Source organism: Sus scrofa, chromosome 2, assembly GCF_000003025.6.
Source record: "Sus scrofa isolate TJ Tabasco breed Duroc chromosome 2, Sscrofa11.1, whole genome shotgun sequence".
Taxonomy (NCBI): domain Eukaryota; kingdom Metazoa; phylum Chordata; class Mammalia; order Artiodactyla; family Suidae; genus Sus; species Sus scrofa.
Window position 1 is genome coordinate 142633501 of NC_010444.4, and position 14083 is coordinate 142647583.

The 14083-nt window shown below is 46.5% G+C and overlaps 5 protein-coding genes across 9 annotated transcripts in view; all 5 read left to right on the forward strand.

Moving 5' to 3' along the window:
• Positions 1-14083, forward strand: part of LOC100621803 (protocadherin alpha-2) — a 188123-nt gene that overhangs the window by 164455 nt on the left and 9585 nt on the right.
• LOC100621701 (protocadherin alpha-C2) overlaps positions 1-14083 on the forward strand; it is a 210058-nt gene that overhangs the window by 155874 nt on the left and 40101 nt on the right. Inside the window, exon 1 of one of the 5 annotated variants that reach the window (XM_021084898.1) lies at positions 880-10690. The exons of 3 other annotated variants lie outside the window; for them this stretch is intronic. In XM_021084898.1, coding sequence (XP_020940557.1) covers positions 8126-10690 — 2565 coding nt within the window. In that variant the 5' untranslated portion in view covers positions 880-8125. Of the gene's footprint in view, positions 1-879; positions 10691-14083 lie in introns of those variants that run through there. One more of the 5 variants, XM_021084894.1, reaches the window with a different exon arrangement.
• Positions 1-14083, forward strand: part of LOC100738826 (protocadherin alpha-6) — a 158831-nt gene that overhangs the window by 135161 nt on the left and 9587 nt on the right.
• PCDHA11 (protocadherin alpha 11) overlaps positions 1-14083 on the forward strand; it is a 165995-nt gene that overhangs the window by 111811 nt on the left and 40101 nt on the right.
• Positions 1-14083, forward strand: part of LOC102160959 (protocadherin alpha-13) — a 110140-nt gene that overhangs the window by 86469 nt on the left and 9588 nt on the right.

A 14083-nucleotide genomic window follows, 5' to 3' on the forward strand; every position in this document is an offset into this window, starting at 1 on the left:
AATGCTGGATCTGTAACCCGCTGCACCACAAGGGAACTCCTCAAGCAAGATTACTATTAAGAGGGTCCGTAGCTCCAGGGTGGCTCAGTGGGTTAAGGATCTGGTTTTGTAATTGCTGTGGTGCGGGTTCAACCCCTGGCCTAGGAACTTCTGTATGCCATGGGCATACAGCGACAAACAAACAAACAAACAAACAAAAAACAAAAAAAAGAAAAACAAAACAAAACCCCCCCCAAAAACCCTAACTAGGTGCTTGATCTATAATTGCTAGTAGAATTTAATCCTGGATTTTACTACCTAAAAGATGCTTTGTAAAAAGTTCTGAGGATATCAGAAAATTGAAGAAACTATAATAAGTCTTCTCTAACTTTAATAAAAGGAGTTTTGATAGAGGTTTTAGATAGCATTAATTCTTCATCAAAATGCCCTAAAGGAACTTTTACTATCACAGAAAATATAGTATATCTTAACTTGGCTAATTTAGAGAATTTATATCTCACCTACCTTCTGATGTGTTTTACACATAACTGCTAAGGGATTTATATAACAAAATCTATCACAAGGAATACTTTTCTAATATGAATGAAATTTATATTAGAAAAGTCCAATTCATTAATAAAACCTCATTTTTTAGGCAGAATGTTGTAGTGGGAAGATGGTACTAAAAGAATAGGCTGGGATATGAAATACAAATGTGATTTGTATCATAGTTTTGCTAAGGCCGGTCATTTTAGATGGTAGGATGGTGCAGTGGGTTAAGGATCCCGCATTATCACTGCAGGGGCTTGGGTTGCTGCGCTCTGGTGTGGGTTGGATCTCTGTCCTGGAAACTTCTACATGCCTGTGAGTGTTGCCAACATGTGTATATATATATATATATATATATATATATATATATATATATATTCCAACTGCAGTCTCTAAAAGACAAAAAAAAATTGTAGTTGTGAAAACAATTGAATAGTATCTCATATAAAATACTTGGAAATTGCTTGAGGCCAATAGCATGATTCTTAATTAGGATATTAAGATAATAGCATACGTAGTGGTCAGATGTTGTATGACTATCTCAAGAAACAGGGGCGTGGAAAAAGAGCCTCCTGAAGATTCTGATAAATTCCATCAACTTTTGGGGATCCAGTTTCCTCATCAGTACCAATCTCATTGGGCTCTGGTGAGGATTAAATGAGGTAACATGAATAGGAATAATATTTAAACAGTCCTAAAGCATCAGCATGAGAAGAATGACTCAAAAAGTCAACAATTACTGGATACTCTGAATATATGAACAGATACTTTGGAGAATTGACCCTTTCGAGGTAGAGGTGTAAGCTTGCTTTTTTTTTTTTTTTTTTTTCCTCCAAGCAGCAAACTCAGTAGATACAGAAAAGAGAAACTGTGGCCTTCATTTGACTAAGCTTAGGTCCTATTCTGGAAAACAGTTCAGATTCGAGGTACCTTAATAACACATGCTTTTTTTGAAATTGAAAAAAAAGGTATACAAATCAATGAATGCTTTGGCTAAAACCCACTTGGGACAAGGATGTTCTTTGGTGCCAAATCACCATCTTTTATTCTATGGCTAAAATCCCAAGAATTGCAGAGGAGAAACAGAGCCAAACAAGTTTTTCTATTAAAATAAAAGAGCTCAAGTGATGAATGGAAACTTGGAACAGGTTTTAATGGTGATACCAGAAGCCAGAAATTCACTTAAATACAAACTCACCAACTTCTGGCATGTATTGTGCCTCAAACAGAGTACTGGTACTAATTTTAGTGAATTAGAAACACGGCTTAGCCTAGGCAGCTCTCCTTCCAGAGAGCTCGACTTGCTGCTGAATTGGCCTGGACACCTGATATTTCCTTGTCTTGAGTCATGCATACATACACACATACACACATACGTATATACATACAAGAAATCCAGCTGAAGTCTCTGAAAGACAAAGAATAATTGTAGTTGTGAAAACAATGGAATAGGATCCTATGTAAAATACTTGGGTAGGACCAATGGTGAATCTCTGCCTTCACCCCCTAGAATTCTCCTTCCAGGCTGGAGCATTCCTCTGATACACACTTTTTGGCCTTGTTATGCCAACAGTTGTGCAACTATATCATCTTGCAGCCTTTCTTTCTTCCTTTTTGTCATCTTATGGGGGGACTTTGTTTAATGTCTCTGTATATTCCAGCTGGACTCTGCCTATAGAATTTCCCTTATCAACGATTCTAACAATTGAAAATCTAAAATGCCCATGTGAAATTTTTTTCAAGTCTTTGTGGTCAGTTTGATGTTCCCAGTTTTCAGTGAAGCCCAAATAATCCCTAGTATGAATGCCTTCATTTCTAAGTACTCACAAACAAGTACTTTAGTAATAGTAGAGTTTTGAAGGGGTTTATATCGAGCTCAGTGGCACTTTTTTAGAAATAGGAAATTTGATTCTCTAGTCACATCTGTAAGTTCTTCCAGGACTCTGGAAGATCATTTATCTTGTCACGGATGCTTGGCTTAATTGCAACATTTTTATGCCTCCTATCTCCTCACTGATCTTGAGCTTCGAGTTCCACTTAAACATTTTGCTCAATGAAAAATAAAGAATTTGGGTGAGGTATTTTCTAAATATCTCTCAACCTTTAATGTTCTATGATTCTCAGTAGGCCGCTTCAGCTGAAAATACAGATAGAGAAGCAAAGCCCTCAAATAATTACTAGTTTGATTTTATCTGTTAACATTACACAATCTGCCCCAAGCCTTTAATGATTCTCCCTTTTTATTATTCCTTGTCCAAAGATAGTTTGAGTTCCTTTGTTTATTCTAAGCAATTTTTCAGATGCCTCAATCAAGAATCAACAGTATATTAATTTCTCAGAACGGAAAACTTAGAGGATCTTTTTTCCTCAAAGCTAATTTTTGCAGGGATTGGAAAAAAATTCAGCCATCATGTCATATGAAAAACCTTTTTTTAAAAAATCTCTTCATCCACTGGATGCTGTACCTGTAAAAAAAATGCTGAAACCATATTGGTAAGCACTTTTCTTCTGAAGATGCATAAAGATCAGAGGTGCCGTTCATTTATGACAAGATGAAATTTTCAAACTATTTTGGACCACACTAAACATTGGGCTGTTCATTAGTCTCTGTTTTAAATTTATATGTCATGTGCCCAGTTTGTGGGACAACAGAAATATACAACTCAAACTGAGAATTAGAACCTTCCCTGTTTGGCTGATTCTCGCGCAATGGTCAGCCCAGAGCCCGATCACACTGAAGAGCAAGGCCCTTGCCCTGGGGCCGAAAGGCTCAGACTGTGTCGTTTCCCCAGAGTAAAATTTCTAATGGCACTCATAAGAGAGAACGGAAAATACGAGCTGGGAGAGTTCACTGAGTACCAGTATGTTTCTTATAGGCTGATTTGGTTGTATTCTGGTTGTTTTGCTCTTGTGTCCAGTGACCTCATGATAGATGCCTTTTACAGATACTGGGTATACTGTTTCAAAGTTCTTGTCTTTGTTAAGGGATACTGTTTCAAAGTTCTTGTCTAATGAGGGGTTCAACAAAATCATGTCTTTTTGTGGTACTTTTCATATCATGTCACTTCCCTTGTTAGTTATGAACAAAGAGTACCTCTATTTTATAATAGTAGAAAGTAGAAAGAATGATAAGATAACACAATACTTTGGAGCAGAGCCCTTCTTAGTGACCAGCAACATTAGTAGAATTCAGTTTTCCAGGTTTGAAATATTTTGTATTTCATGTTTTAAAGGGAAACTCATTGCAGGCTCTTGAGCCCTCTCACCCACCTCCTCTCACATGGGGGAAAAGGGGGAAGTAGCAGCTCTTGAATTTGCTAAAAAGGGATCTGAAGAAAATGAAACAATCGCCATTTATTGAGATTTTTTATAAGGTTTCCCACACTGTGGAGGATACACAGACGTATCTTACATGGCTTCTGCTTGCAGGCTGCTTATAATTAAGGCAAAGAAATAATATTAAAGCATTTGGATGAATAAAAGAATGATACATGCCAGTGTTTCTAAAGATGTGGAGGGTGGGGAAAAAAAAAGACCATTATGTTTGGAATAGACAGGGGTACATGAATTAAGTGGGTTTTGACATGGACCTCATTATATAGAGAAGATTTAGAAAGAGAGGAAAGAAGCGAGCTTTCCTTTCTTTTCTTTTTTGCCACAGCACACAGCAGCTTGATGTGGGACGTCAGTTGCCAGACCAGGGACTGAACCCAGGCCACGTCAATGAAAGCAATAAGTCTTAACCACTACACCGCCAGGGAACTCCCCGAGGAAAGCTATATTGATTTGAGAGAACTGCACAAATACAGTTGTATATTTAGTTCATAGAGGATAAGCTCTAGAAATAATTGGGAAAGCTTAACTTTGGCACGTTCTCATCTCCCCCATCATCTCTGACCTCCTGTCTGGCATAGTTACAGGTTATCTGTGATACCTTAAAGGGCCATGCTGTATATAGACTGTCAACTAAGGTGTAATCTGAGGATAATAAATCATTGCATTTTAATAACAATAATAACGATGTACTTGTCAGCTACCCTGCAGGTTGGTTTTTTTTACTTTCAGTTTCATTGGGTAAAAAACTTCTAGTTTTATTGCGTATAATTGACATAAGCACTGTATAAGTTTAAGGCGGATAGTATGATGCTGTAACTTACATGCGTCATGAACTGACTGCCATAAGAAGTTTAATGGACAGCCATCATCTCATGTAGATACAAAACAAAAGAAAAAGAAAAACGCTTTCTTTGTGATGAGAGCTCTCAGGATTTATTTTTTTTAACACCTTTCCTATATAACATTCAGCAGTGTTAATGTATTTATCATGTTGTGTATTATACCCTAGTGCTTCTTTACCCCATAACTAGAAGTCTGTAACTTTGATGACCTTCATGCACCTGCCTCTCTCCTCCCCACCCCCCACACCTCTGGTAACCACAAATCTGATCTCTTTTTCTATGAGCTGATTTGTGTGTGAAGTATCATGGACCTACAGCACTATGTTAGTTCCTAGGTCACAGCACAGTCATTCCATCTTACTATGTGTTACAAAATGATCGCCACAGTTAGTGTGGCTACCATTTGTCACCACACAAAGATGTCGCATTATTATTGACCACATTCCCCATACTGTACATTTCATACCTGAGACTCATTTATTTTGTTAAGTGCAAGTTCGTACTTCTTAAATTCTCTCAGAGTGTATTATATATCATCTCATGTAACCATTACAATCCTATGGGTTTGCTTAAAATTGTCTTCCCCAGATGAGTAAACGAAGGCCTGGGTTAAGTAACATAACCAGGGCCACACAGTCAGTCATTGGCGGGGGGTGTGACCGACTTCAAAATCTGTGTTCTAACCACTGTGCTATTTTGCTTTGCAGTAGGGGCTTCTTGAAGGTCCAGGGAAAAGAAGGGATGCATAGTGATGTGGTTGAGGCATTAGCACTAATATCTGTAGACACTTGCCAGCAATCTAAGCAGTCCCATTTCACCAGCTAGTAAGGCTGGCAAGAGACAGGTGCAGTAGTCTGGGGAACTGAATCATGGTGGTGGCACGTGCAGAGGACACCGTCTCTTTTGTATGTCTTTGAAGAGGTGGCTGATTTGTGTTGGCTCTAAGTTTGCCTTCTCAATCACTAAGGGAGTAAGTCCGAGTTGAAGCTTATGACCCTGGTACATCCAAGTGGACAACTTGGCAGGTGCCCTTGCTGGAAGATGACAGTATTGCTAAAAGAGGAGCCCGGGGTTTTCTCCTGAGATACACCACTTGGGGGCTTCCATTAAAAACATTACCAAGCCTCTGTCATTTTAATCTCTTCCTTAAGTGCTGGGATCTTTTCAGGGGCACAGGTCCACTCATGGTCACTACCCCAGTGACCAGGTTTCTGAACTATGAGCAAAGGTGGCAGCCACTGTGAAAGCCTGGGAGGAGGTGAGAGAAGAAAAGGTCATTCTTCTTGACAGCTTTTAACTTGATTCCACTTATAAGCCATTTATTTTCAGAACTAAGGAATGGGTGAAGACATAGGCCATGCCTACAATTCATGCACTTGGGAGTTGAAGGCTTTCTGAGATCAAATTACCACAGCAAACAGAGACAGAGTTACTGCAGGGACATTTTGGGAGAAAGCAGACAGTGGGAGAAGCCAGAGGCCTAAGAAGGGAGACAGGAATAGCATTTGATGATAATTGCTTTCCACTCTGCACCCTTGAGGGAACAAAGAGGACAAATAAATAAGATGCAGCAGGCACAGGAGGATGCTGGGAGCTTCTCTGGAGTCAAATGGGTTAGGTTGTGGCGTGGACAGCGAGTGCATTAGGTGGGTGGGAAGAAGAGATGCGCTGCTCTAGGCCTTTGGAACCGGGCTGCCTTGGCTCCTTCATCTATGGCCAAATGTCGGGTTTCATTCTGCCTTTGGTCCAGTTCATAGCTAGAAAATGACCCACAGAGGAAGATCTAGGGGTGAGAGGATGCTGAGAGAAGGGGATGAGAGAGGACATTTTAGTGAGTGCTTTTTGCACGTGGAGTCATGAACTTTAAACTCCTGTGGAAGAGACAAGAGAGCCTGGGAAGAGTGGATATTCAGAATGGAGAAGGAGAGGCAATGACACAGCATGGAAAGGCTTCCTCTGCTCCTGCTGCCTCGTGTTCCCTGAAGACAAGTGGTTATCATTTTGCTGCTTCTGCAGCAATACAAGGCAGGGGAGTCTTAGGGGAGCAGAGACCCAGAGGTGTAAAGGAGCCTTATGTTTATGGAAAATGAGCTGCAGCCATTGAAATTGCTGGCTGGTGTAAGATTGATCTCAGCCTCCCACATGTGCTGAAGAACAGCAGACTTTTCCTGCAAAGCCTTTATGGAGTCCAGACTCTAGCCAGGCCTGGGAAATCAAGAGTAACTCTTTCGATGTAATGGTTTTGCAGGCTCTCGAAGACACTGTCATTCATTAAAGAAAAAAAAATTAAATCACTTTTGAAAGAATAAAGAAAACGTCTTGGGTGATAAGTGAAAAAGATTTGAAGTAAAACGAGGAAAAGCTAGATGGAAGAATCTCTTTAAAATTTTACCAGGTTCTCCCCACTATGATCAGAAGGGGTCCAATAAGAGCTTAGCCTGCACCTTCATGGAGCCTTTATTATTATTATTTTTTAAGAGAGAATTTTGAAGCCTTAAAGATTGGTTATTTGCCAAGGCACACACTGGAAAGTAAGGGCCACTTGGCTAGAGCAGAATTGAGTGTTGGATCCAAAGATGCTAGTTGTAGGCTTTCTTTGTGAAAGAGGGCAGCTCCTGCCATCCCCCTCCCCTCTGCCCTAGGGGTTGAACACCTTCTGCAGTATTTAAGACTATTGGGGGAAATGTTGGGGTCCGGGAAAGAATCCCCATCATCGGGGACCTGAGAGTGCCTCTCTGGCGTTTGTTTGCTTTGAGCACCGAGCCGCCGCCCAGATACCCGTCCTAAGCCAAGGCCCCCGGTGCATTTTCTTGAATTGCGCTTGGAAATCTTTTCCTGGGAGCTGACAGTCCGAGTCCTAGAGACTTCAGTGCTTTTCCTGGAACAGTCTCCTTACGAGACCGGCTATGCAGCCGGGGAACGGTGGCGACCGGAGGACCAGGACAGTGGGGGCAGGGAGAAAGGGAGTGGCCGTGTTCCCGTGGTCTCCTGGGATCCGGCGGGTCGCGGGTGAAGGAGCTGGGGGTGGAGTAGCCGGAGCGACTGGGCAGGCCAGGTCGCCGTCTGCCACCTCGGTGCGGCATCGGAGCTGGACTTGCTGAGCCCTCCTCCCCCTCCCCTTCTGCTTCCTCTCCCCTCCCCCTGGACCAGCAGCAGCGGCAGGAAGCGGAGCCCGGCTGAGCGACTCCGAGGCGAGCGGAGGAGCTGGGACATGGGGAGTCGGAGCGGACCGCGGGGCCAGGCGCCCTCCCGGCGGCCCACGAGGGGAGCGGTCCCCGGTGTTTGCTAGCGCGTGAGGCTTGGGGGAGCGGGCGCAGGGCGGCACGAGCGGAGGCGGAGGCGCGGCGCGGGCGTGGAGCACCGCTGGGGAAGCTGCGGTCTCCGGCCCTGCCCGGCTGCCTCCGCCGCGGCCGGTGGCTATGGAGCTGGCGGGCACCAGACCTGCGGCGACAGAGCATCCACGGCTCCGGCCGCCCATGTCCTGGCTGCTTCTGTTGCTGCTGCTTCTCCTGCTGTTCCTGCTGCTGCCGGGCCCAGCGGCCTCCCAGCTGCGATACTCGGTCCCGGAGGAGCAGACCCCCGGCACGCTCGTGGGCAACGTGGCTCGCGCGCTGGGGCTGGAGCTGCAGCGCTTGGGGCCCGGCTGCCTGCGCATCAACCACCTGGGTGCGCCCAGCCCGCGCTACCTGGAGCTGGACCTGTCCAGCGGGGAGCTCTTCGTCAACGAGCGCATTGACCGGGAGGCGCTGTGCGAGCAGCGGCCTCGCTGCCTGCTCAGCTTGGAAGTGTTGGCGCACAGCCCGGTGGCGGTGAGCGCCGTGGGGGTGGAGGTCCTGGACATCAACGACAACTCGCCGCGCTTCCCGCGGCCCGACTACCAGCTTCAGGTAAGCGAATCAGTGGCGCCTGGAGCGCGCTTTCACATAGAGAGCGCACAGGACCCCGACGTGGGCACCAACTCGGTGCAGACCTACGAGCTCAGCCCCAGCGAGCACTTCGAGCTGGACCTGAAACCCCTGCAGGAGAACAGTAAGGTGCTGGAGCTGGTGCTGCGGAAGGGCCTCGACCGCGAGCAGGCAGCCTTGCACCACCTGGTTCTCACGGCCGTGGACGGAGGCAGACCCGCCCGCTCGGGCACCGCGCAGATCTCTGTCCGGGTTCTGGACACGAACGACAATTCTCCCGCCTTCGACCAGTCCACCTACCGCGTCCAGCTTCGGGAGGACGCGCCCCCAGGCACCCTGGTGGTGAAGCTGAATGCCTCAGATCCCGATGAGGGCTCCAACGGGGAGCTCACGTACTCCTTGAGCAGCTACACGTCAGACCGGGAGCGGCAGCTCTTCAGCATCGACGCCCGCACGGGGGAAGTGCGGGTGAGTGGAGCGCTGGATTACGAGGAGGCCTCTTCCTACCAGATCTATGTGCAGGCAACCGACCGGGGCCCGGTGCCCATGGTGGGTCACTGCAAGGTGTTGGTGGACATCATGGACGTGAATGATAACGCCCCAGAGGTGGTGCTCACGGACCTGTACAGCCCGGTGCCGGAGGACGCGGCGCTCAACACCGTTGTGGCCCTTCTTAGTGTCAATGACCAAGACTCGGGGCCCAACCGCAAAGTGAGCCTGGGCCTGGAGGCCGCCCTGCCCTTCCGGCTGAATGGCTTCGGAAACTCCTACACGCTGGTGGTGAGTGGCCCCCTGGACAGGGAGCGGGTGGCCGCCTACAACATCACAGTGACAGCCACTGATGGGGGAGTACCAGCGCTCAGGTCCCAGCGGACACTGCAGGTTGAGATCTCCGACGTCAATGACAATCCGCCCAGCTTCCTGCAGGACTCCTACGCCATCTACATCCAGGAGAACAATTTGCCAGGGGTGTTGCTGTGCACTGTGCAGGCCACAGACCCAGATGAGAAGGAGAACGCCGAGGTGACCTACTCCCTCCTGGACAGGGAGGTTCAAGGGCTGCCCGTCACCTCTTATGTCTCCATTAACAGCGCCAGCGGCAGCCTTTATGCTGTCAACTCCTTTGATTATGAGAAGTTTCGGGAGTTCTTGGTGACCGTGGAGGCCCAGGACAAGGGGAGCCCACCCCTGAGCAGCACTGTGACCGCCAGCGTGTACGTGGTGGACGTGAACGACCATGCCCCTTACATCCTGTACCCTACCTCAACCAATTCCTCAGCAGCCATCGAAATGGTGCCTCGGACCGCTCCTGCGGGCTACCTGGTCACCAAAGTCATAGCCATGGACTCAGACTCTGGGCAAAACGCTTGGCTCTTTTACCATCTGGTCCAGACTTCTGACCTGGACCTCTTTAAAGTAGAGCTCCACACCGGAGAAATTAGGACTACCAGGAAGATGGGAGACGAGAGCGGAACCACCTTCAACCTGACCGTGGTGGTGCGAGACAATGGAGAGCCGTCCCTGTCCGCCTCGGTGGCCATTACGGTAGCCGTGGTGGACAGGGTTTCCAGAATCCTCCCTGATACTCAGAGGCATGTGAGGAGTCCTCGGACCTACTCTGAAATTACCCTTTATCTGATAATAGCATTAAGCACAGTGTCTTTTATATTTCTTTTGACAATCATAGTTTTGAGCATCATCAAGTGCTACCGCTACACCGCATATGGCACCGCGTGCTGTGGAGGCTTCTGTGGAGTGCGGGAGAGGTGCCCTGCAGAGCTGTACAAACAGGCCAATAACAATATTGATGCCAGGTTCCCGCACGGCCTCAAAGTGCAGCCTCACTTCATTGAAGTGCGAGGGAACGGCTCCCTCACCAAGACCTACTGCTACAAGGCCTGTCTGACAGCGGGCTCAGGGAGTGACACTTTCATGTTTTACAACACAGGGGCGCAGACGGGCCCGGGGCCTGGGGGAGCCCATGCAGCGGCAGGTGACAGCAGGCACCTCACAGGCCAAAGTGGGCAGAGTGCCGGGAACCTGATTATTCTAAAAAATGAGGCCGTTTCTCAAAACGAGGTGAGAGAGTCGTCACGGGGTCTTCCGCAAAGTCATGCATTTTCCATCCAATGTCACGTGGTTGGCTTTATGGAGGTATGACCAATGACAAGGGTGGAGTTCCTGGCGTGGTGCCGTGGTTAACGAATCTGACTAGGAACCATGAGGTTGCGGGTTCGGTCCCTACCCTTGCTCAGTGGGTTAAGGATCCAGTGTTGCTGTGAGCTGTGGTGTAGGTCTCAGACGCGGCTTGGATCCCGCGTTGCTGTGACTCTGGCATAGGCCGGTGGCTACAGCTCCGCTTCGACCCCTAGCCTGGGAACCTCCATGTGCCCTGGGAGTGGCTCAAGAAAAGGCAAAAAGACAAAAAAAAAAAAAAAAAAAAACTCAAAAAACAAAAAAAAACCCAAAACCAAAACCATGACAAGGGTTATCTGGTAAACTGAGTGTATATAGCACCTGTGATTCTGGTCTGCTGTTTCCTCTCTAGAAGAAGAGTGCTAGAGGACTGTTTTGTTTCCTTTTTGGATGTATGAAGACCTGACCATAGAGTTGTTTGAGAAATGAGCCTTCATCTTAAATTAAATATGTGCTATTAAAGCACAGCTCTGCAGAGAACTCTCTGTAGAGAAACATGGGCTGAGAATAAGATGAAATCCTTGCGGAGTGTTGTGTTTTTAGAAGCAGCTGTGGTGGTCACCCCTGTATGCTTGCCTTGTTCATTCCTTGGGCTAGCTGCAGTGCCAAGTATCCAGTTAACACTGCTGGTAACTGCACTGAACTAATGCGAGAGGATCTTCTAGGAACTCGTGTCAGAGGTGATGAAGCCACAGAATGTGGGTCTCACCCTGAAGACAGCGTTTGCTTTGGCCGTTGGCTGTGGGAACGCCTCTGGAGGGGCAGGCAGAGAACCAAGAGCCAATTTGTCTGGTTGGGCCAGGTAGATGTCAGAACAAGTGGATTCGGGGTGTAGGGGGAGGGCGGAGGCCAGGACAAGGGACTGGCGAGAAGGAAAAGGGGGTGCGAACTCTCTCACTAGGCTCCTTTCTTGCCGTAGGGTGAATGCGCGGTAAGAGGATTTCCTTGCATTTAGCTTGAATGTAATCTTCTGACTTCCGGCTGACCATTCCTAAGGTGTCGCTGAGATGGGACGCAGCCCCTTCAAACCCCTCGTGTCTTTAAGTTAAATGACAGCACTTTAAATAACACTTCAGCATAGTCCAAAGCACATGTTCATTTTCTGGCTCTCGCTACAAAAGCCTCAGGAAGCGGATGGCTTACTGTACTCGTGTTAAGACAGGTGTTAGTAAATACACTGGTTTTAAGTTCTAAGTAGGCCTAAGGCTTGCTGGCTCATTATATAAGGATGTATAGAAATTGTCCGACGGTGCATGTGTTTGTGTAGTGTGTTTGTCTGCACATGCAGGCTTGAAATCATAGCGTTCTGCTTTGTGCTACCTGAAACTTGGACTTCAGAAGCCAAAACTCTGTCCCATCACTAGTGATGAATTGTTTCTTCCCAAACAACTACCTTGTAGCCAGGACTTTTAGAGGTGCTACAACACGAATGGGTGATATTTGTCCCTCCTATGTTTTTGTAACATATTTTCATTGACATATTGCTGTCTTTTTACTAATGTGCACAGTTTCATATTCTAAACTCAGGCTCATCTTTAGGAAATTAATGGATAGGCACAAGAAAAAAACAAAGATGGACTGGGAGAATTTCCCATGTCCATGGCAGGTAGATTTATCAGAAGAGCCTGATGTTAGTTAATGCTGAACAGCCATAGGAGACAGATTGCAGATTAAGACAATCAAGGAGTTTTCAGAATTCTTTAGATCATAGCTTTTGAAAGCATGTACAAGAGCTTAATTTTGAATAGAGCTGCTGCGGACATTTGCTGAACAAATTCCTGTAAAGTTCTTTTGGAGTCTGGGGTGGGCTGCAGGTGCTGAAGAGGCACAGAGAGCAGGCCAGGCAAGCTGGGCCACCAGCTGTGAGCTGGAAGCTCAGGGGGAGGACACTCTGACCCTTCCTCTCCTGGCTCAAAGCTTGGGGCTGTTTGATCCATGAACTATTTCTGTCTTACACCGACCCTGTGTGTTAATATGTGCTTCGGTTTGCAAACCTTTAATCTAGGGAGAAATTTTGCAGAAAAGTACTTGCTCTTGTAGGATTTTGCCAGGAGACTACATGATTTTAATAAAGGCAAATTTTTGCCGGTCGCTTTTGGAAAACCAGGAAAGAGTCCTAAGATCTACTGCTCCTGGAATTATTGAGGTGATGGGGGCGGGGGAGAGAGAGAGAGAGAGAAAGAGAGAGAGAGAGAGAGAGGGAGTCGTGTTGTCATAGCATGGAAAAATGGGGACAAAAGTCACTCAACGCTGAAAGTCATTAAAGTTGGATCAACCTGGTAAATTCTCGTGTTAGGCTTTCTCTCCTCCCTACCCAGTTACTGCAGATGGCAGGAGAGTCCTGGGGTGCGATTAATTACATGGGCCTACCTTAAAAATTAGATGGGGATCCAAAAAGGATGAGTAAGGGAACCTGCACTCACTGAGCACCCTGCTGTATCAGAATGCTCTGCCCTGCAATATATGTGTGGTTTTATCACCTGCAAGTCATAAACTTTAAATAAATATCTGTCCACATCCAGCATATGAGAAAAACAAGCTCAGAGAGGCTAAGTAACATACACAGTCACTCTAACTGCAAAGGCTGTGCTTTTTGAAATAGTGCCAGTAGACAGAAAGCCCTGGGTTTACATTTCTTTTGACATGGGATGCTCAAGCATTTAGGCTACCCCTGGTTCACCTAGTAGCATCACTTAACTGCTCCGGAAAGAGAGGCATTCTTGGCAGAGAAGCAGGTCACCAACGGAAGGATCCAGGAGTACAAACATTACTCCCAAGCTAGCATAGTTTTGTTTATTTGTTTCACCATTGGAAAGAGCTGTTCAGATCTTTTATCTTTGTCCTTTCTCTCATTTCTCTCTTGCTGCTTATTCTGCATCAGCATTTAACACCAGACGCATCTTCTGGTGGGTTTTACCCCCAGCGCGTTTATTTCATGAGCCACTTGTGTGGTGAGATTTTGAAGCAATTCTTTAGCAGTGGGGCAGAATTTCTCCTTGGAGAGCTCTGCAAACCTAGCTTTGAATGTGGTTGGCACCCTCTTCAGAATTTCCAAGAAAAAGAACCAATTGGTTCCAAGAAAAGGAACCAGTTCTGTGCATTTGTGGTCCTGTGACTGCTGGCACATCACTCGGAGGCTGATTTGTCCAGCTGTGCCTCAGTGGGACCAGCTGACACAAGGTGTGGAAATCCCAAAAGAAGAGCAGAAATGAGTTGTTTAATTCACTTTCATTTATTTTAAAGCAATTCGTAGTTACCAAATCTTCTGTTATTTTT